This window comes from Haliaeetus leucocephalus, unplaced genomic scaffold (genome assembly GCF_000737465.1).
Source record: "Haliaeetus leucocephalus isolate CR32 unplaced genomic scaffold, Haliaeetus_leucocephalus-4.0 Scaffold495, whole genome shotgun sequence".
NCBI classification, from domain to species: domain Eukaryota; kingdom Metazoa; phylum Chordata; class Aves; order Accipitriformes; family Accipitridae; genus Haliaeetus; species Haliaeetus leucocephalus.
In genome coordinates this window covers 7,546,158-7,567,070 of record NW_010972931.1, presented here as the reverse complement: position 1 = coordinate 7,567,070, position 20,913 = coordinate 7,546,158, and the positions used below count along the sequence as shown (strand labels likewise).

The 20,913-nt window shown below is 40.5% G+C and overlaps 1 protein-coding gene across 1 annotated transcript in view; it reads right to left on the bottom strand.

Annotated features, from left to right (window-relative positions):
- Positions 1–20,913, bottom strand: part of AFF3 (AF4/FMR2 family, member 3) — a 312,420-nt gene that overhangs the window by 127,091 nt on the left and 164,416 nt on the right. The window contains exons 7-8 of the mRNA XM_010575812.1: positions 6,978–7,064; positions 1,394–1,430 (exon numbers count right to left, since the gene is read on the bottom strand). Of these exons, the coding sequence (XP_010574114.1) occupies positions 1,394–1,430; positions 6,978–7,064 (124 nt within the window). The remainder of the gene's footprint in view (positions 1–1,393; positions 1,431–6,977; positions 7,065–20,913) is intronic.

Genomic DNA, 20,913 nt, shown 5'->3' with positions numbered 1-20,913 from the left:
TTGGAGACCACTGGAGTAAGGAGCAGAGGAAAGTTGTAAGGAGGTAGGACTGATTTCCTATTCCACAGGAAAGCACGTTTTATTAGATCTGCAGAACAACCTGTTTTATTCAACTGTTGAAAGAAGGAAATACTCAAAATTAAACTATGACCAAAGCTGGCCAAACACTGTGGCCTCTGATGTCATCGCGAAGCCCTCAGCTCAGCTGGTGTGTTTGTCATGCTTGTGACTCTGTGTGTGTTTGCATAGCCCTCTCTATTACAGCCCTTTTGTGCTTCCTTCTCTCATTACTGTATTCATCATTTTCTGACAGAACCTCATCCCCTTTGCCTTTTATTATTTCCTTAGTGCTGGTACTTGCAGCAATATCAAACCGATGCCAGCAATTAAGTGACACCACTGCATGTTTCTTCACAACATTGTCTTCCGCATGCCGACCTTTCCCCAGCAAAGAGCCGCACCATTTTAACAGCCTACATCTCCCAGCCTTGTCTCTCTGGATGTTTTCTTCCTCATGCAGTGGGTGACCAGCCACTTTCAAAGCCCCACCTCCCAGCTCATCTTCAGTCACAGCCCTGTAATTTGCAAACAGGGCTCTGTGCTGGCTGACAGGTCAGGAAGCTAGCAAAATAGTTCTTTTGGTTGAGGTGATTTTGTGTTGAGAGCAGAATAGGATCATGTATCTTTAATATGCGAGACAACATTAACAACAGTCAGAGGTGTCAGGGGAGAGGATTAATATTTTGTTTTGCAGAACAATTCAATCTTTCAATACAGCTGCTAAGTTTTTTACCATAACTAAATGTGATTAAAGTGTTTCTGATCTGCCCAATGATTTGTAAATTGGAGTCCACTGAAAAGCCCCAACCAGGAGCCACACAAGCACACATCACTCCCCTGCCCACAGTGCTAGCCAAAAAGACCCACGGCCATATGGTCTTTGAGACATGATCTGGTGTTAGTTTGGCAGGATTTATGTAGCTTATTACTGTGCAATAGCCACAAAATATACCATTGCCTACAAAAGATAAATGATAACAAGTCTTCCTGTAGAATTTTCTGGCAGTCTGGATCTGGCCATGCAACTAGGTCAGTTCTTTTCTGGCTTTCTAAAAAAGCCACTCTTTTGCCCTTTTAGTCTTTCTCATCTACATAATGAAACGGCCATAACAAAATGAATCCTTTTTGTTATTCCCAGTCCACCAAAAGAGCTAACATTTTGATAGTAACCGTTCAATTCTGTTCTCCACATTTGGCCAGAGCCAAGTACTGCCTGCTGAGGCTCTGTGCCGTCCCAGTCTGCTACTGGTTCCTTACTCTATCAGTCACTTGTTTGTCATAGTCATTGCCATCCCCTCCACCGAATGCAACCAGAAAATGAGTTGGTACTTACTTGTATTGCTGTGTCCTGTAGATCCCTGTTGTGACTCCTACAGTAATAATATAAAAAAGGTACAGTGTGTTATTTTTACAGCAATTTTTAGCTGCAATACTTGCTTGAACATTACCTTAATGATACAAACAGCATTGTTAATTGTTCATTCAGTTTCAAAGTAATTTTCAATTACAAGAATAAATCCAATATTTCTTTGAAAATCCATTAATTCTAAGGCTTGTAAACAACCCTTTAATGGTGCAATTCCTTGTATAGCTATTACGACTCTCCTGCTCACTATTCATTTATTGATCAGCCAAAACTCGTCTATTATCTTCTGCAAGTTTAGATGAGAAGACAGAGGGAAGACCAATATTGTTTCATGGACCATTGGATTCCTGAGGTAGTAGCACAGCTGGTCTTTCCTTTTCACATGGTGAAATTGACAGCACTGGAGAGTGGAAATACAGACTTTAGTTTTGGGTCCCTGAGATTACAAGGTCAACCTTGTATCACAACCGCAATATCTAAGAATATGGTGCAATAAATAAAAAATGCATTTTTTCCTCACGTGCAAATGTTCACATATTTTACTCAGAGAATTCATTTGCATTCATAAAAATATAAAAGAAGCCTATAAATAGAAGGGAAATACAAATATAAACTATAACAAAAAGATATTTAAACTAAGGGAAAGAAGAACACTTTGCTATGGGAGGGAAGCAGGGAAGATGTCCTGTATGTCACTCTGCTTCTGAATAACCCAGACACACACAGGAATACGACCTCGTATACATGCTGCACTGACAACTGCAGTAGAGTGCTCGGAGAGGCCAGGCACCCACAGCAACACATGTGGTCATTCTCAGTGAGGAATCGGGTGCTGGACCAGATCCTTGGTCCACAGAGGCTGAGCGAAGAGCCAAATGCACAGCTCATCAAGAAAGGAACTGTAAGTCCCCAGAGAGCTCAAGGATGCTCCGACTCGGCCGAACAGAGATTTTGCTGCTGAGTCACTGAGAAGCACGCCTCAGGGGTTTGGGGCCCCAAGAGTTTCTTGGCGTCTCTAAATGGAGGTTGGCTGGACCGCAGGCACTGGGGTGTCGAGGGCTCAGCTAGTCAAATCCCCTCAATCTGCACCATTTACTCTGGAGTCAAGGCTCTCCAGATTGCATGGCTTTGATCCGTAATTTTTATGCTAGAATACACATCTGCAATTCACTGCTATCCTACACATCTGAAATGTGAGACATTGAATTCTTGGGCAAGCCCTAAGAGTTTCTACCTTCAACTGCAGTATGAAAAGATTTGTACCATGTTTCACATGCAGACAATAATTTCTCAATAATTTGAAATTGTCTACTTTTGACAAATTGCCTCAGCTTTTTGTGAATGCTTCTGATGAAGGGATATTAAAGCCTGTTTTTTTCTGGTGACTGAATATAATCTTAAGAAGTTAGGATCAGCTTGCAGTAGTGATGTAGTGACACGTACACTTGAATTTACATGCTATTCTAGTAGCCAACCAGGCTGCCAATAAAAGTAGGCTATTAGAGCATGTTCAGTTTCCAGAATAGTGAATTTATGTACCTAGAGGAGTTTGGGGGAATACAATCATTTTGATGGAAATACCCTGAGGTTTGTAAAAGTGTTTGAAACTGCTAAACAAGGATCTCGCTCACTCTTTTACATTTTCATCAACCTCAGGAAGAATGCAGCCCCCGCTTTAACTGCCTAGCACAGTATCTTACCTCTGCCATGGACTCTGCGTAGTCTTAAATTTGACATCAGCAAAACATATGAGCTATAACATTTTCACTTTTCCTTTTAACTGATTCTTTAAAATAAGTGTCTTGATTCTCAACAAATTATTCTTAACAATAAAGGCTACTACAAAAATCACATAGTGAAGTAGAGAACACTCCCACTGAGGCAGAAAAAAAATACGACTTTATGTAACTTAAAAACCAAAGGTGAAGTCTTCACTTATGGAGATTATTTTCTAGTGCATTTGCTCCAGCTTGTTAAAATCAACAAGAAAGGGAAAAGTAAATGAATTGAGCACGTAAAGAATAACATCACTATGTTAACTTAGCTTCTGCTGAGAATAATCACCCAATAGCTTTGTGACAAGACACCAGTTCTCCTGGAGTAGATAACTTAATTCTCAAATAACAGAATGATGGCTGATCCCATAATATCGCATACACGTAACTAGGAATCAAACACCTTATCAAACTTTTGAGACATGAAATCACAGTAAAAATGAAGAAAGAGAGCAAAGCAGGCAGCAGAATTAACAGCATTTTTTCCCGCATAAGAGTAGAGAATTAATGCCTGAACATGAAAGCTCATTCGCACAAGCATCAAGTGAGCTCTTATTTACCAAATTTAATTATTCATTTAAAGTTTATTTATTAAGATGTTTCTAATAAAATTACAATCAAATAATGCCTGATCATTTGTACATAACAAAGTGTGACAGAGATAGGAGAAAGGAAAGCACACACAGCCTGTCATATCACACACTGATTCAATTATCCTTAAGCTTTGAAAAACAAGAAATAAAGAGACCGTCATTGCCCCTTCCTAGTAAATTCAAGAGTACAAATTAATTCCACAGAGAAAGCAAATTCAAAGTTAAGGATGAAATGTAACTTTATGCCCTCTATTACATGAAGGACAGCTCCCTAAATGTGCTCTCCCAGCAGCACTGTGCTGGGAAATCTACTGGGCACTGGCGCACGTGTCAAACTTGACCTGGACTATCCTTCCATTCTTGTGCATTAATGCAGACCTCCCATGTTAATGAGGTCTGATTTCATATACAGGTACAGCATATGCACATACATCCCCCCCATCCACTGAGCATATAGTTATATAGATGGACACATCCACATGCGCAGTTTCAAATACACAATTCTGTTATATTTGTGATATATAAACCCTAGTTATTTAGCTTTTATTACTAGATGGATTTCAAAGCCAGTCTAGCTATAGTTGCTGTGGCCTTTGCAACTTTAATAGCCTAATTAATAAATTTCAAGTTTCAAGCTGTCAGAGCACTAATTACTTGAGTTGCAGGTTAAAAGCAGTGTGGCATGTATGGGAACTAATGATGCTGACACTCAGTTTTCACAGACAGAAAAGTAAGGATGATTTGCAACCTTGCAACAGGGCAGGAGTCCTACAAGCTTCTCTTTTTCTCATTCCCAAAATGATAAGTACCTTTACACTTGGGAACTGTCTTCTGTTGAAAAGGATTGCAGCCTACTTGCTTCTCTGGCTGGAAGAGTCATTGCAAATGAACTGAACGGATCTCTCAACATGGCCATAAAGCCTGAAAATGAATTCACGGTACCATGCATTGCTTTAAACTAAGAGATGAAGCTGATGCCCTGAATTTAGCCTTTTAGCCTCTTTGCTGACCTTGGCCACTACTTAACTGACAGGCCCATTTATCTGAATAATGTGCGATCCACAACAGTTTGGTGTAGTCCTTAGGTTTTAACAAGCTGGGACAGCTACGTAGCTTACCTGTGGGAAAGCTTCCTAAGAGTTGCGGAGACATCCTCTATGAGATCCAACAAAGATTTTACACCACACTTTGTGAAAAACAATAGCTAGCTTATGAATGTTTCAAAAAAATGTTTGAAAAATTAGGAAACCATTCTTTGCATTTTGAAGTCTGAAAAGCAGATGCCTTCTAAAGTCTGTGACTGTACAGATTCAGAGTAAGCGACAGAAGTAGCTTTTAATTATTTTAAAATATCTTAAAATGGAGGTAGTATCTAAAATTAACATGATCTATGGCCAGTAATGCAGGATTTTTTCAGGGCTCTGGTGAGTTATGTTAGGTACTTCCCCATCTCACACAAAGCACTCTAATTTCTGACTGTGCAGACCACCCAGGTCACAATACAGTTGTGATGTTGTTATATGTACAAAAGTATGCTCATATATTATTAGATGAAATCTTGTTCATCCTAAGCCTAAATAAAATGGAAATTCTACTTTGGTAAGAGAAAAGGAAACCACCTAGAAAAGGCTCTTTAAAAATGAATGGCAGATCCCTGAAACAGCTCTGCAGTTCAAACTATTAGAATATTTCCCAGAGATGGATCAACAGGCAGAAAGAAGATGAGAAAGTCAATATCAACCATTATTCACATATCTTTGTCCTATGGTCTGTGGTTCTTCTATTCCTGTGTTTATCACAATACATTTAGCTGTGAGAAAGTGCATTCATGATGACCGCATAGATATGCTGATAGGTGCATACCTTGCCCATGCACATCTGCACACGTGCCACGCAAGCACATCACGTGATGATAATTATGGCAAAAACTGCAGAGCTGCAAGCACCACTTCGTTTTTATCATCCATATCTGGGTACTTCACCTGCTTGTAAGCTGCTGATCCACCTATCTCCTACAGGACTTACTCTAACATAACAAGCCTCTAGCCCGCCTACCATCTTCAATCAGCTGTCTGCCTTCAATGAGCAAATAGAAAGTGAGTTATTGCCTTCTTTTTCTTTCATAACATACCAGAGATGTTTTGGTTTACACCCCTGGTACTTCAAAATCATGACACTTTCATCCACGGAAAAGCTTTTTTACTGTAGGCAAATCTTGAAGGTTTCTTGGCTTTGTGGATTTTGCAGAACAGACTTAAAAGTTACCAAAGGAGCTTGCTTTAACAGGATAAAGGCTATAAACAGCATCAGTACCATCTTTCAAGCTTGAACACTTCATGAAATATGCTTGTGGCATATAAACAGTATATGGTGATACAATGTGAAATTTTTATTGGCTCTTGCATAGGATAGCTGATTTAATTCCCTCCCGACTTATGAAGTATCGATAATGTGGTTTCCCCAAGCTCGTGCCAATGAGCTTTACCATGCCGCACTGCATCCTCCCTGGGATACTCGTACAATAGTGGAGCTTGTTGCAAGGGACCATCAGCAGGACCAGTGGCCTTGGTTCTTTGAGGGACCAGATACTTCCCTGGCAAATACTTCTGTGGCCCCTCTGGGCATCATGGCTCTGGGCTGCCTGCCTCTCTAGCAAAGCTGCCCCTGAAGCCAGGCTGGTGGCAGGGGATGTACGCCCACTCCTCAGTCCCCAACTATAGAGGCCAGTGTATTAGCAAAGCCCACCTCAGACCTCAACGATTTCAACAAAAATCTCAGCTAGTGAAGCCAAATGAAGCAGGAGCAATGGATGAGAGCAGGAGCTTCTTGACTCGCAGCAGTTGTGTGTGCCCTGAAGTATCGGTCAGGAACCTCAGCAGGTGCCCGCAGAAGGCACCACACCTGGACACCCTGCCAGGGAACCTGTGGTTTTGCCTTGTGGTGAGGAACCCGTGACCCACACACCAGCATCAGTGCTGCTGCCAGGAGATATGCAAACAAGACCATGTAGCCCTGCAAAGGCTGTAAGCAGGGAAAAGGCAGGGGATACTGGCACACACATGGAGAAGGTCACTGGCATGGCATCAACCTCAGCCCAGAGACTTCCCATGCTTAGTCAGGGCTCTTGTAGGACGTATTTTGAGGTGCAGGAAGCATGGTTCTACATGATGTTGCTTGTCTTACCTTGTTTGGGAAGGGAAACTTGCTTTGTTCTGCCTTTCCTGGTGTGTGAATAGCTGACAGTGGCGGAGGCCACGAATGAGTCATCTCCTGAAAAACAATATTGAACAGCAAACTGTGTTTAGAAAGCCTATGGAATAGGAGACAGTGACAGTATATCAGTAGCAAGAGTGCCTGGGTAGTGGAATATTTAAGTTACTGCAGCTTCTAGGAAATGCCCAGTTTACATATAATCTAGACAACACATGTACTACATTGGTTTTTATCACAGACTCTTGAGAGCAGTTCTTAAGCACCGTTTCATTTTCCTGAATAGTTAATGCATCTTAAGTGCAAGAAGTTTGATTATTCTGACAATCTGCAACCACATTTTAATCATGCAACATATTCTGGCTGGTGAGACTAACAGAAAAACTTTTTTTGTAGTATGGGAACAGAAATTTCAGTTCATGACCAAGTAATGGGTACACACTATGGCCTAATCATGAAATAGATTTCATAGACAAGGTCAGAATAATAAATACTTGACATTTGCTCAATGGTTAATTCCTAAAATTGCTTTTGTCATTGTAAAGGAGTTGAATAAGTTCCTAACTGCAACATGTTTGTGCCTTGCAGGACACAGACATGTGGCAAGCCCTAAACAAGGTCTGTTGCACTCCAGCTTTGTCTCCTCCCTGTGCTGTTTTGAAGGACATTTTTTAATAGCTAAGAGACATACATAGCTTGACCTGACTTGTATGCAGTCATCCTTGACACAGCTTCAGGTAGCAGGCAGACACACGTTCAATACCATTATCATTCAAGCCTGAAGGAGTTGGTCTCCAAAGCATGGGTGCTTTTGGGAAGGTGTAAATTAAACACTTCAGACAAGAAGTTTAAGAGAGAGGCTCCATATTCCTCTCTAGTGCAGGCTGTTAAAGGATGGACATGTTTTTTTTGACATGTTCAGCACTAACAGCCATAATATTTGGTACACAGTAACTCAGCAGAATTAATATGAGAAGTAGCGTGGAGCGTGACAACCCTGAAGAGTCAGCTCGTAAGTCTCAAGAGCTGAAGAGCAAATAACATCCTGCCTAAGCAGGGTGCTCGCTGACACTATCACGAGTTTGCCTGGCAGGTGCTTTGCTGGGTTTTGATACCATTAGCTGACGTTGGAATTGTTTCTCAGTGATATTCCAAGGAGTCGTGCTGAGATCCACGATCAGTCCCAAAATAATACTGGAGTTACATTTCCATGACTCATTCCTTTTTAAAGAGAAAAGAAAATGTTCTTGTTTGAAAAAAGGTGCGGGTGAGGCTCTTGCTCATCCTTCGCTGGTGCTGATGGAAGTGCTTCCTGACCCGGCACGGACTGAGCTGGGGCATTTTTTACATAGAGGAAAGTCTCTGGCTGTTCTGCCAATGAAAGGATCAGCCCTTTCACCATAGTTTATTAGTAATAAATGTCACCTTTAAAGCATTCTTGATAAACAGTTTATTTCCTAATAAAAACTGCATTCTTTTGTTTTATTTGAGGCTAAAAAGTTACATGATTTATTATACTTCTGTAATCTACGTGCGTGCCTCTAATCAGAGCGTCATCTGGTTTGCAGTTTCAGTATCAGAATTGCTTTGCTTTTCAGTTCTTTGAAGCAGATTGTTCATCTTATGACTTCCTTATCTGATAAGTGCCAGCAATAGCAGTATATAGTAATTTTTAATATACAGTAAGTGCTTTATACTCAGGCAACAAAAAACACAGGCAACCAGACTGCTGTTTGCTATAACTGCCTGGCACACGTGCTATTGTTTTCAAAAGAATAAGGAATTACATACTGAGAAATATTCCAACAGTAAATAAATTGATGAAAAGGAGATTTGCAATGTGGACATTTAATCCTGAGGCTGTGAGCTAAAAAAGTATCACTTTCTCACCTGCTTTTCTTTGCTTTTCCCTTACAGGACCATTTGCTTACATTCTAGAAAATGGGATTTGTGCATATAGACTAAAGGTGTTTCCACCAGTAAAACCCCATTCCCAAACAAAGTGTTTTTGCCTACAAGTTGAGGTGCTGAGCCCAAAAATATGCACAGGAATGAACTATGTGTCCCTTTCTTCTGAAGGGCAAAGCTCTAAGTTATCTCTGTCAATTGAAGAATCGGGGCAGCCAGACTGGGAATGTCTAGTGGCTTTGACCTAAAGTTACCCTACTTGTGAAATATGCTATTCAGTACTTATGATTTCCATTTGCCCAAGAAGCCGTTCCTCCAGGTTATATGGTGGCTGACCCCACTGTCATCTTCAGGGAAACATCTTCTGAGAAGTCTGCTATATGCCATGCAGAAACCAATCTGTTACAGCAGCAGACCTCTTCCCTCCCACCTTGCCTGCCCGAGTCTGACAATGATGCCTTCATCCAGGGAAAGGACCAGAGGGCTGATTAAAAATAAGGGTGACCTTTTTTTTTGACATGTCAAAATCTTTCATTTCTTCTTTTCTCCAAGATTATTTCTCATCCACACTTCAATGAAAAATGGCCTTAATGGTCTTTTTTTTTCCAGCTAGTTTCTCTTCTTCCTTTTTACTTTGAGTTGTGGTATATAATAAAGCTTTCTACATAATTTAAATTTGACATAACCCTTTCTGACACAAAGATTTAGTAAGACCACTGATATTTGCCAGGGTTAATAATTGCCATTATCATGAATATCTGAATGTGAATTTACTAGAATAATATTTTGAGTTGTGATCATATAGTGTATTTATCACTACCCTTTGGAATTCAGACAACTATAAAATGAAATCAAATCAGAAAAAAAAAATCAGAAAACTAACATGAAAAATACCCCGAACTACCACTGAGGAGTGGTAAGATTTAAACATAATAAAATATTTTTTGAAAAGAGAAATATTAAGCGATGTGTAGTCTCCTTCTGGCTGCTAAGAACAGAATCTCAAAAATCAGGAGAAAGGATTTAGGTGTCCAGCAAGTGTCAACACTTTGCAAGGTCCAGCAGAAACAAATCCAGAATATGTTCCTGTGTGCCAAATCTCGTGATTTTAGACTCTATCTGAAGATATTTGAGTGAGATTAAAAGCACCACTGGTGACATATGATTATATCAAGATCCTTTTTTAGTACATGGTGTGAAATGTTTGAAAACCTAAACCCAAAGGGCAACTAGCTAACTAAATAGAAAGGACTCAACTTTTATTGTTAAAATAAACTTTCATGCACAGCTTCTCTTTTCTGCTCAGCTAACTTGCCTGTCTTTGGAGTTTGGGATTGGCAGAATTGGCATAAGGCACCCACTGGACTGAAAACAATGTTTCAAATGGACTGATGAAAATTAAAATGTACTTAAGATCCTCGGCACCTTCAAATTGGTGTTACAGCATTGATTGACAAAAGATTTTTGAAATTAGAAGGAGAAAAAAGCAAGGATTTTTTTTAGCATAAATCAAACAGAAAATAGGTCCAAAACCCCTGGCACCAGAAAATGTTCCAGCCACTACAAGATAATGGTCTATTTTAAAACCAATTTAGATCTTTCTCCAAACTTGATTAAGTTAACCTTAAAGTCATGAACAATGTTAATTAAAGGAAGCACTGAGAAGCCATTTGGGGTCCAGAAGCGGGGAAAACAAAGATTCCTGGATCAAAGAAGGAAGTCCTGACTAGACTGCTTAAAAATACATGTGGATAAGCACGTGTGCCCAACTGCAGGGCAGCTTGTTTGATATGACGATGACTTCCCTCCTCCTCCTGCAGCCAGATGCACAAGACTGAGGGGTGGCTCTGAGAACCCCCTTATTTTTTTTAAACACGTTTCTCCTTGTGAGGGTTGCGATGTTACACACCGACGTCTTTGCAGTGGTGCTGATGGCACATCTCACTCACATGCATATTGTAACTCTACAACTCTACAACTCTACTTGTCTCCACCTGTAATAAATCAGTTTTCAGCAGTTATACATAAATGTCCAGTTTTACAAGCTATAAAGGTCCAAGCCTAGTTAATCTTAGTCAACGTGCCAACTTGGCTTTTCTTCTTACTGAAGGCAAAACCTTCAAATAAAGAAATCTATAGTATTGCGTATCCTTGCTCCAAATTCAGTTTCCGCAGCAACAATTAAGTAACGAGACATTTCTTCTGGATTAATGACTGCTTGGCAGTGTTTTGTTTGGGGCTTTTAACCCTAGCTTGTAGGTAATTTTTCAGGAAAAGTACCATGCAGAGGTAAATAATAGTATTCACTCTAGACTTAAGGCAATGCTATTTATCTAGTGCCATCAATCTTGCTGTGTGGCACATGATACTAGGAATGGTTGAACTGATTCAGAAAAATTGTAATTAATAAAAAGTAGGGAGACCAGTATCATCTAGATTTAAAGTCTCGCCACATGTATTATCTGGCTGTTCATTCGCTGCCAAAAGCAGAACTTATCATCAGGCCATTAAGAAAATTGACTGTTTAATCCTCCTCTTTGCTTGTGCTCACCTAGCCAATTTTTGATTCATAATATTTTGTCTCTCCACAGATGATGATTTAAGAAATGTTTGTAGCATCTCATAAAGGACCCTGTCAAACACCTTTTGAAAATTATTTTAGCTGGCTCAACTTCATCCACTGCTCTACTGACATGTTGCAGGAATTATAGGAGATTGGTGAGACACAATTTTCCTTTGCAAATACTCTGCTGGTTAGCTCACAGGGACCGCAGAGGCTCTCTCTTTGTAGTTACCTACACTAAAATGCAGATTTTAGGGAAGCATTAGATATATTTATTCAGCTGGAAGTCAAGGCAACACAAAGCTAACGCAGAGCTTTCCAAGACCCTTTAGCAAGTGATCACAGGACACAGTTTGAGAATGTCTAATCCAGTTACTCTCCTGTCTTCATAAAATAGATTTTTTTTTTTTTACACAGGAGACTCTCTCTTTAACTGCTGTCAGTTTGCGAAGATCCCTTTCAGTTCAGTGAGGCTACACTGCCACTAGCTGACAACATGGCTATGATTTTAGTGTCAAACAGCCAAAGCAAAGAGTCTGACACTGAAACTTTTGGAGACTATGTTGAAGCTGACAGCATTTCACTATGATAAGGTTCCCATGATATGAAAAGCAAATTTTCTTTTTAAAAAATTGATTCCTCTGGTATCTGTTATAGCTGCAACTTTTCTAACCCAAACCTCAAATATACACCTGTAAAATAGAAAGATAAAGCTGTTTCTTCTTGTTTCTTTATGATATCACTTATCCAAACTACACCTACTTAACTCTTTTTCTTCTTCCTCATAAGCCCTGTAGTTTCCACTGAGCACGTGATAATTTTCCTCTTTTCATTTGAGCATCTTTTATTTCGTCATTATCCTTTTGGTAACATGTTATTCAGAACCACCACCCCCAACAAAATATCTTGTGATTTTCCAGCTTCTGTTGTTTCCTTTCCATCCACTTATTTGGGCAGGTTTTAATTTACAGTTAATATTTATGTCACCTATGATGCAAAAGGCTTTCTAAACTTGAAAAAAGTGACAAACATGGTTTCACCCACCCCCTAACTGAAGGATGAAATAAGGGAACTACTATGAGCTCCCTGTCATGCAGCTGAAATAGCCGTAAGGACACCATTTACGCCAAGCTGGGTGCTGAACCTCAGTCAGCAGTTCTTCTGTATCCCCTACTCTTGCTAAAATGATTTCAAGGAGCCACTTTTTTCATGGCAATCTGCTGCAAAACACATTCTACCACATTTCCCCTTTGGCTCCAGTCCCAAGACCCTTCAAATGCCCTGTTGCTTTCTGTAATGTGAATTCCTTTCAATAGGGCTTCATCGCTGTAACATCCAAAGATATACGACAATCCAGGGGAGAGTGCTTGTCAAGGAATTTTTTTGTTCTAAGCAAAGAAATAAAGGTAACTGTGTAGCTTGTGACTGTGTCATTTGTGCTGTGCTTGGTTCTTCAGACCTGCATGGTCTGCAATGAAATTGCTTGATAGAAACAGGACTCTGTGTGTGTGTGTGTGTGTGTGTGCATGTGCCTGTGGGCTGGGGAGAAGGAGAGAAAAAAAGAGAAATTAGGCCCTTGGAAAGGGAGAAGGTCAGAGATTTTGCAGACTGCAGCATTAAAGAATGTGTTCAGCATTAAATCTCCAGATATTTGGTATCTACAGAACTAAACCATTCCAAATCATGAACATTTGCAACGTGATCTGTGGATCAATTCACTCTACAGCAAATCACAAATGCCAGTGCAATAAGTTTCTGTTTGGAATACGTTATCTCTGCTTTAGTGGAACCATCCTGCAAATAACCTGCAACATTTAGTCAAGGTTCAGCAATCTAGGACAGATAAATGTAAAAGGCGGCTACAGCTGCTTACTTATCAAACTGACTTATTTAGGTCCTTCACTGCATGATTATAATTCTTTAACAAAGAGTCTTGCAAATTTTTATTCATTTTTGGGGGGACTAAATGAACCTATAAGTCCAGAAGAAGCTATGGATACCCAAGAGAAATGTGGTTTGATTCTAAGAGCAAGTGTTAATTAGGGTATAACCCATGCCACACTCTCTCATGTCAGAGTTTAAGACAAAAAGATTTATTTCTATCAGGAAAGGAAGAACATGTCCCTTTACACGTAAATCATGGAAAAGAATTTAGAGGGTTTCCTTAAAAACTTTCCACTAATCTTCACTGAAATGAAAAAACAAAACAAAACAAAAAAACAACGGACAAAATTTCTCCTTTAGTTGCAGTGATGAATATCTGTTCTTAGCTTAGAAGCTGTGTTTTTAGATGAATGCATTGGGCCATATGATATGACAAACTGTCTGAAAACCAGCCTTGCCTAGGCAAGCTGAGATGATGTGGTTAATCAAGGTACAATCTTTATTAGTGCATTAACCTCCTGCACCCAAGGACTGTGGATTCTAATTCCTGAATTGCCATGCAAGACTGATGCGGCTAGTTTTCTAGTCTCAGTTGGCAGCAAGCTAACAGAAGTGGCTAATGAAGATGAATAGCTGCCTCTTGGGAGTGGGGGGAGGAGAAAGAGTAAAGGAAAAGACCTAGGATACTTCAAGGTCCAGATCTCTGCATGATTTCAGATAATAATGAAAAAATGCACATAGTCGACATTTTCAGAGATTGTAACAAGTATGTTAATTCTGCAGTCTGCTAACAAAGCAATGGTAGTGGCCTCAGGATTGCTCTGGAAACATTTCAAGAAATTAAAACAAAGGCTATTGAAAATAAAGACCAGGACACTGGTCAGGGTCTTACCCTGTTTTTGATGGATGATTGTATTAATACGGACAAAGGAGCAGACAAAAAAGTGCCCAAAGCTAAAAACCAGACACATTTACTAAGGAAAACATCTGAGGTTTGGAGAAGACAAAAATTCCGTCACGGTAAATAATTAGCAATACTGAAATACCTTTGCCACAAATGCATGTAATGTTCTAATATAAACATCCCTTTGTTCCAGACAAAATTACACTGCTAAATGTAAGGAGGTCATCAAAGCAAGATTTGCAGGGAAAAAAAAATCCAGTTTTTTTTTGAAACTAGATAAATTTTTCAAGTTTCTTATTTTGTGGGAGGATGGAAGCTTTCTGATAGGTACATTAGTGGTCCTGGTTCACCCCCTGGACAGAAGGTGAAATAGCAGGTCATCAGCTTGGCATAATTTGTTCTTAGTTCCAGTCTTTCATACTCCTGAAGCCAGTTTAAGAGGACTGGTGTCACCATAAAGACTTACTTGGTTCCTGGGAACCCGTCAGCTCGTACAAAGAGCTCTTTTGTGCAACTACAGTGGAGATTCACCAGTGGGTATGAATTAATAATTTTAGCTCAGCTTGTTCAGCCAACTGATTGAGTACGTCAAGCTTCACAAACTTATGAGTAACACAGTAGTGCCTGTGTGCTCTGTGCACAAGTTACGGGCAGACATTACATGAAGTAAATACCTTGTGCTCTGGGTTAAGGTTTAAGGTGCTACCAGAATGTCTTTTGGCTAACGTACCTGCGAAGGCTGCCAAGCATAACAAGAAGGAAGAAAGCTTCTGTTCTATGCTACTACAACAAACTTCTTGGTCAGTGTGAAAAGATGATAGAGAGGGTAAGAAAAGACCATAGAAAGAAAAAAAGTCAGAATTAAAGCATTAGAAGTTAAATTGCTGTCAGATGTGGCTCTATAAAGTGTAGCTCCAAGAGCCTTGTGGTTTCTTAATGATATTAGATGAAATGTGCTCAATTTACAGGTGAAAATTACATCAGGCTGAGACCTCAGACTGTGGAGCTGAGCATCAAGGCAGGGATTCTCCTTCCCTTTCCCCTGCTGTAGCACAGAGAGGTTCTGCAAGACAAAGCAGCGTGTAAATCCTTCCTGGACAACCTTGCATGGATGTGGCTGACTACAATTAGCAAACAATTTTGTTTATGATGCTCTGACAACTTGGGGAATCTGTTCATACACAAGTCATTTATTCTGAATGAGATTAAGAAATCAGTGTAGCACTGCGTGCTTCAGTGTCTGTGAATTCAACCATCTGTTCTCAGGGCTGCATCGTGTGCCTCCTAGATCTGAATTGACAGAAAGATGTTAAATCTTGATGGTTTGTTTTCTAGAAGTAGCACAGTGCCACAATGTGATAGCTGAAGCCAACAGAGACCAGTTCAGCCAAGAGTACAGAGGTGTACAGAGTTGAACACAGACAAACTGATGACCACAAATTAAGAATACCATATATACCTGATAGACTGGGACACTGGACCCAGAAAGGAGTTAGAGATCACCAGATGACAAGCAACTGAAAATCTCGCAACATCTTATGCTCTTGCCCAAAGAGCTCGTTCCATCATTGTGCATTTGAAAATGGAGAAGCAAGTAGTACAGTAAAACTGTGAGGCCAATGCTGGAATAGCCTGTTTCTTTGACCACACTTTTTCCAAAATGCTGGAAATTCTGAGAAGGTGAAAAAAGGAACAAAAAAAGATCGCAGATATTTACAGACATCAGCCCTGTTAGACTAAGAGCTACTATGCTTGATATGCATGAGCATCTTCATAGGGGAAAAAAACCTTCTAACATGACTTTTAGATAACTTATTTGTAGCCAACTGTCAAGTGTCCCAAGGTAAAGGTAGAACCTCTACTCAACCTTCAACAGGATTCGCAAGAGATGACTGAAAAAAATTAAGGTTGCTCATGCTTAATAGGAGTCCATGTATACAAAATGTCCAAATAGGTCTCAGTGGAAAATGTTGTCAGTTCACAATAATAGGAAAAGATGAAACCCACTAACTTCTTGTATCATGAGCCAATGGATAGAAGGACAAAAAGCAAAATTGAAGTTAGGAAAAAAAGAACACATCTCATGAACTGGCAGTGCTACAGAAATGCCTGTCTTCATCTCTTGAAGTCTTAAGAACAAGAAAGGATGCTTTTCTGAATGATATGTTTCAGCCAAATACAAGATAATGGGCTCAAAACAGGGGAGAATGGCGCTGTTATCTGGCTTGTTACACAGGTCAGGAAGCTAGTCAGACTGGGTGATAAAATAACACCATTCAGACTCACATCCAAAACGTACCTAAGTGGGATTCTTGTTCTTTATTTTGGAAATTCTTTTTCAGTCCATCACAATCCTTAGCATTTTTGGCTCTCAATACAGGCTTTATAAGTCAAGAAGACATGTGAACCATTTGTATTCACATGTGAATGCTAGGTACTGACCACAAAAGCAGTGACTAAGAGAAAGGGATGTTCCATTGTGTTTTAGAAAAGATAGAAACAAAAGTTTGCTCTTTCCTTATGTATCAGTAATCTATTGCCCATAGTTGTCACCTTCTGCTTTTGACTGTATAAGGTCCAGATTCATCACAGTTAACCTTGGGGATTTACCTGAGGGGTCAACATGATAAAGGCATCTGCCTTACACTCTTGCTATAGTCAGCAGAAAGATAGACTCCAGCATGGGGCGCATCAGTGGACCTAAGATCTAGAGCACCCTCTGGAAGTGACTTTCTATGTTGTCTAGAGATGGAGTCCAGGTTGCTGTATTCAGTCCTAAAGTGCCTCCAACTGCTGGGGTTGAGTCTGGCCTTGTGCCCCTTGGAGCAAAGCTTTATTTCTTACATGTTTGTATGGCACCTAGCACAGAGATTTTGCTCAGTGCTGGGCCTCTCTAGTTGCTATAATCACACATACCAGTTGAGGGAGAATTCAGAGATGACTTCCTGGCAGTGATATTATTTCAGCTAGGCTGCCCTGATACTTTTTCTTAGACCATCTCTTAGGTTATGTCTCTATCTCCAAATCTGAGAGCATTACCACATTTCTGTACCTTGGCCATCTGCATATCAGGATGAGAGTCAAGCAGATGGCTTGACCTTCACATTAAGAAGACACTGCTGTTCCATAAAGGTCATCTGTGATTATCTAAATTTTTTTCCTTAAACGTGTAGACAACCCAGTATCAGGTTTTCCAGTTTTAACGTTGTGGGTAGTGAGAAGGTTAGCTGGCTGGCTATCATCTTTTTCTTCTAAAAAGTCACCTTTAGATTCTGTCTCAGCCTGGAAGAGCAGTCGGACAGCAGAGGAGAGCTGTGGTGCTCTCCATCAGGTGCCCAGCCTTGATCCCTGAAGTCGGGACTGGGGTGTGCAGAACAATATTCCAGCAGGTCTGTGTAGGTACAGCCACTACCCAGGGTGGCTCTTTGCCTCCTGTTGTCTTCAGCAACACAAATGCCCTCCTTCCCCTGGTAGGCATAGACGAAAGAGGGTCTCCATACTACCAGCCTCTCACCCCGGGGCCCAGGGAATGAGCCCTGGCCAGAAGTGGGAGCCAGGTGTAAACACCCTCCTCCTCCCTCCAGGGCTCCCCAGGCAAACAACCCAGATTCTCATGGAGAATCAGCCACCCACACTGGAAAAAAATCCAGCGAGGTGGCAAAGCGGGGCTTGGTACTAGAGCCAGAGGCTGATGGGCCTGCTCCAAGGCTCTTTGCAATATAAAAAGCTGGCCAGATCCTGCTGCACTTGGAAAAGTGAGTTAATAGCCCTTCCTTTTCCCCATGTGTAGCCCAATTCCTATATGTATATGTAGGTTATAACTCTGGGATGAGCACTATCTTGTAGCATGTACATGGCACTGTGCATACTTAGGCTATGATTTTGTTCAGAAGTTACCAGGAGCAGCAGGTTTTGTTCACTTTTACAGTGGTAAAAATACCAGCACATGTGGGCAGAGATTCAGAGGATAGTCCCTCTTAGATAAATTACTGGATAGCTTTGGGACTTGGTCAGCAGTAAAAAACTAATTCACAAAACAGCTTGCGCAGTGCAATGGTAGAGGTTGTCTACCAGGGATATTTTATCCTCTACCAAGGATAAAACATGTAGTTGAACCTCCTCAAAACCACTACTGCACCTTGAACTGCTGAATTTAGTGATCTGTGAATTGACAGAAACTTTTGTGGACAAGATCATCTGACAGTATTTTAGATGGGTGAAGTGATTTCCTTTCCTTTTTGACATCTTCCCGTGTTGATTTTGAAGGATTTTGTCCAAAATGTGTGTCAAAAGCATATGGGATAGGAAAAGAGGAAGAAAACATGTGCTGGAAGACTCCTCAAAATAGCTGAAGAATTTAGGAGAGAAATCCCAGTGGATTCATTCTCCATCCAAAGTCCGTCAAGCACTTCTGAGACCCCCATCCGTGCACACTGTGAACCCTGGCCAATGCAAACTGAACGCAACAAGGCTGGAGGCTTCATTGTTGAGAGCAAAGGCAAAAATAAAGCCTGGAAAGTGATAAGACCCAAGTCCTGCTGCTATGTTCCAGTCTTTGCGTGGCTTATTTAGGTAAAAGCAGATAATCAGAGCCTTTTGCATCACAGTAAAGGGTTTGGTAAGCAGAGCACGCTGGGCTCCCGTTATAATAATTTTTATCTGTTTTGCAGAGCCAAAGCAACAAATCAGCAGGTACAAACATACCGTGTTTTTACATTAACCTGCAGGTTGTTTTGGATGTATAGAAGAGAAGTCCTGTGATGGGGCCAATCAGAGTGTGAGCACACGGGGCAATGCCGCTGCTTGCGGAGCTGGCACAATCACAGTCCCTGCACTCCACAGGCTGCAGGTTCCTACTGCGGCAGCCTCAGAAAAAAGATCCAGACCTGCGCCCTGGAAAGACTGGCAAGGGTGGGGAGAGGGCTTGAGGCCAGTCCCTTGTTGCTATGTAGAAAGATGTTCGGCTTGCCAGCAGCACGGTGCTTCTGGGAGACCTTGCGAGGGCGTTATGCACAGGCAGGGAGCCCGCCCGGGCTGCCGCTACTCACCATCATGTTCTCAGGAGCCAGTGCCAGAAGCACAAAACAGCGCTTGCCATTTCTCTCCGCCTACACATGGGGTGGCCTTTGGGAAGCTGTCGGAGGCAGGGAGAGCCCCTTTGTTTGCCCCGGTTGTCCCTAGGCAATCTGGCATTTCTTGTTAAAACTGATTTTAAATTGTGTTTCTCTCAAGCTGCAAATATGCCCATGGAGCATTGGAGGAGACTGTACTTTAGATGTGCAATTCGCACTTATCTAGTGTTTATATTAAGTGGGTTCTTCAAAGCTAACTTTGTCTCAAGCTCTGTCTGCTTTAAGCCCTGAAACAGTATTTAGTGCTTATTGTACACACTGGCTTTCATTTGCAAGGTATTCTGCAAACCTGAATTAAGCATCCCAGCACCATTGTAATCTCTGTAAGTACCGTACTATTATTACGAGCTAAAACACATAAAACTGGAATTAAGGTTGAAAGACTCTTGAGTCAGAAGATCCCTTAGGAAAATCCCTGTCCAGGCACAAACGGTACCGAGGGTGACATCGCCATTCCGCGACTCCACTTGGAAAAAATAGTAGAAGGTATGAAAAGATACACTGAAACCTTAACTCTGCTCCTAAAGCACATGTTCTGGCTTCATCCATTATACCATTTATTTCATTAAGAAGCAGAGTAACACTAGTATCTTATTTATTACTGTAGGCATTGTCTGCATAAGAAATTTGCATCTATTAGAAAAAAGTAATGGTTTTAAACCACTTTAACTAAAACCAAATACACTTAGATTTGTCTAAATTGGTTAAAACCAAATTAAATGAATGGAAAGAAAAATAAATAGATCTTTGAAACAGTTTGTACGTAGACTGGTAATGAAACAACTAAACTTGAACTGATGAAACACCTGTATGCACAGAAAGCCTACATGGATTAGTGTATCACACTACCTCACCATTTCTAGGCATTCTCTGCTGATGTTGTACCAGACTGTCAGTACAAAGACAGCTTGGTTTTACAGCTAGAATGTTATGAAAAATGATGCTAACAAAAGTTTTTACAACTCTCTAAAACACTCCTCAAGATGTTTGCCAGCAAACAGTAGGTGATTATGAAATTATAGGCTGCATCGTGACAGAGGCACGCAAGGAAGTAAGATGGTTACAAATGCTTGTTTATTTTTGAGCTCTTAACTACACATGATTTACTTATCCACTTTACAGCAAAATTAACATTCTTTTGCTGTCATTTAAAAAAATGAGGCTGTATATATATTTTTTTTAACCTCATAGAAATCATGTGGAAAAATTAAAGTAATACATAAAGAAAAAGGAAAGAGGACATATCATTACCACTTTTTAATTAGGTTACTTATTTTTTAGAGAGCAGGGAATCAGGAACAGCTGCCTTAGCATTGGAAATTTAAAATATTAAAAGTCATGAAAGGTTGTTTTGTGGCAGCAAATGTTAATTTATTTTGATTTCTCTTCTAAGAACCATCAAACTGCAATTTACGGCAATGAGAAGGTCCGCATAATGTCTGTGTATCAATTAGTTCCCACATAAGCCTTCAGTGACTTTCCTACCCAGGGAAAGATTTCAACCCTGTTGATTAAAGG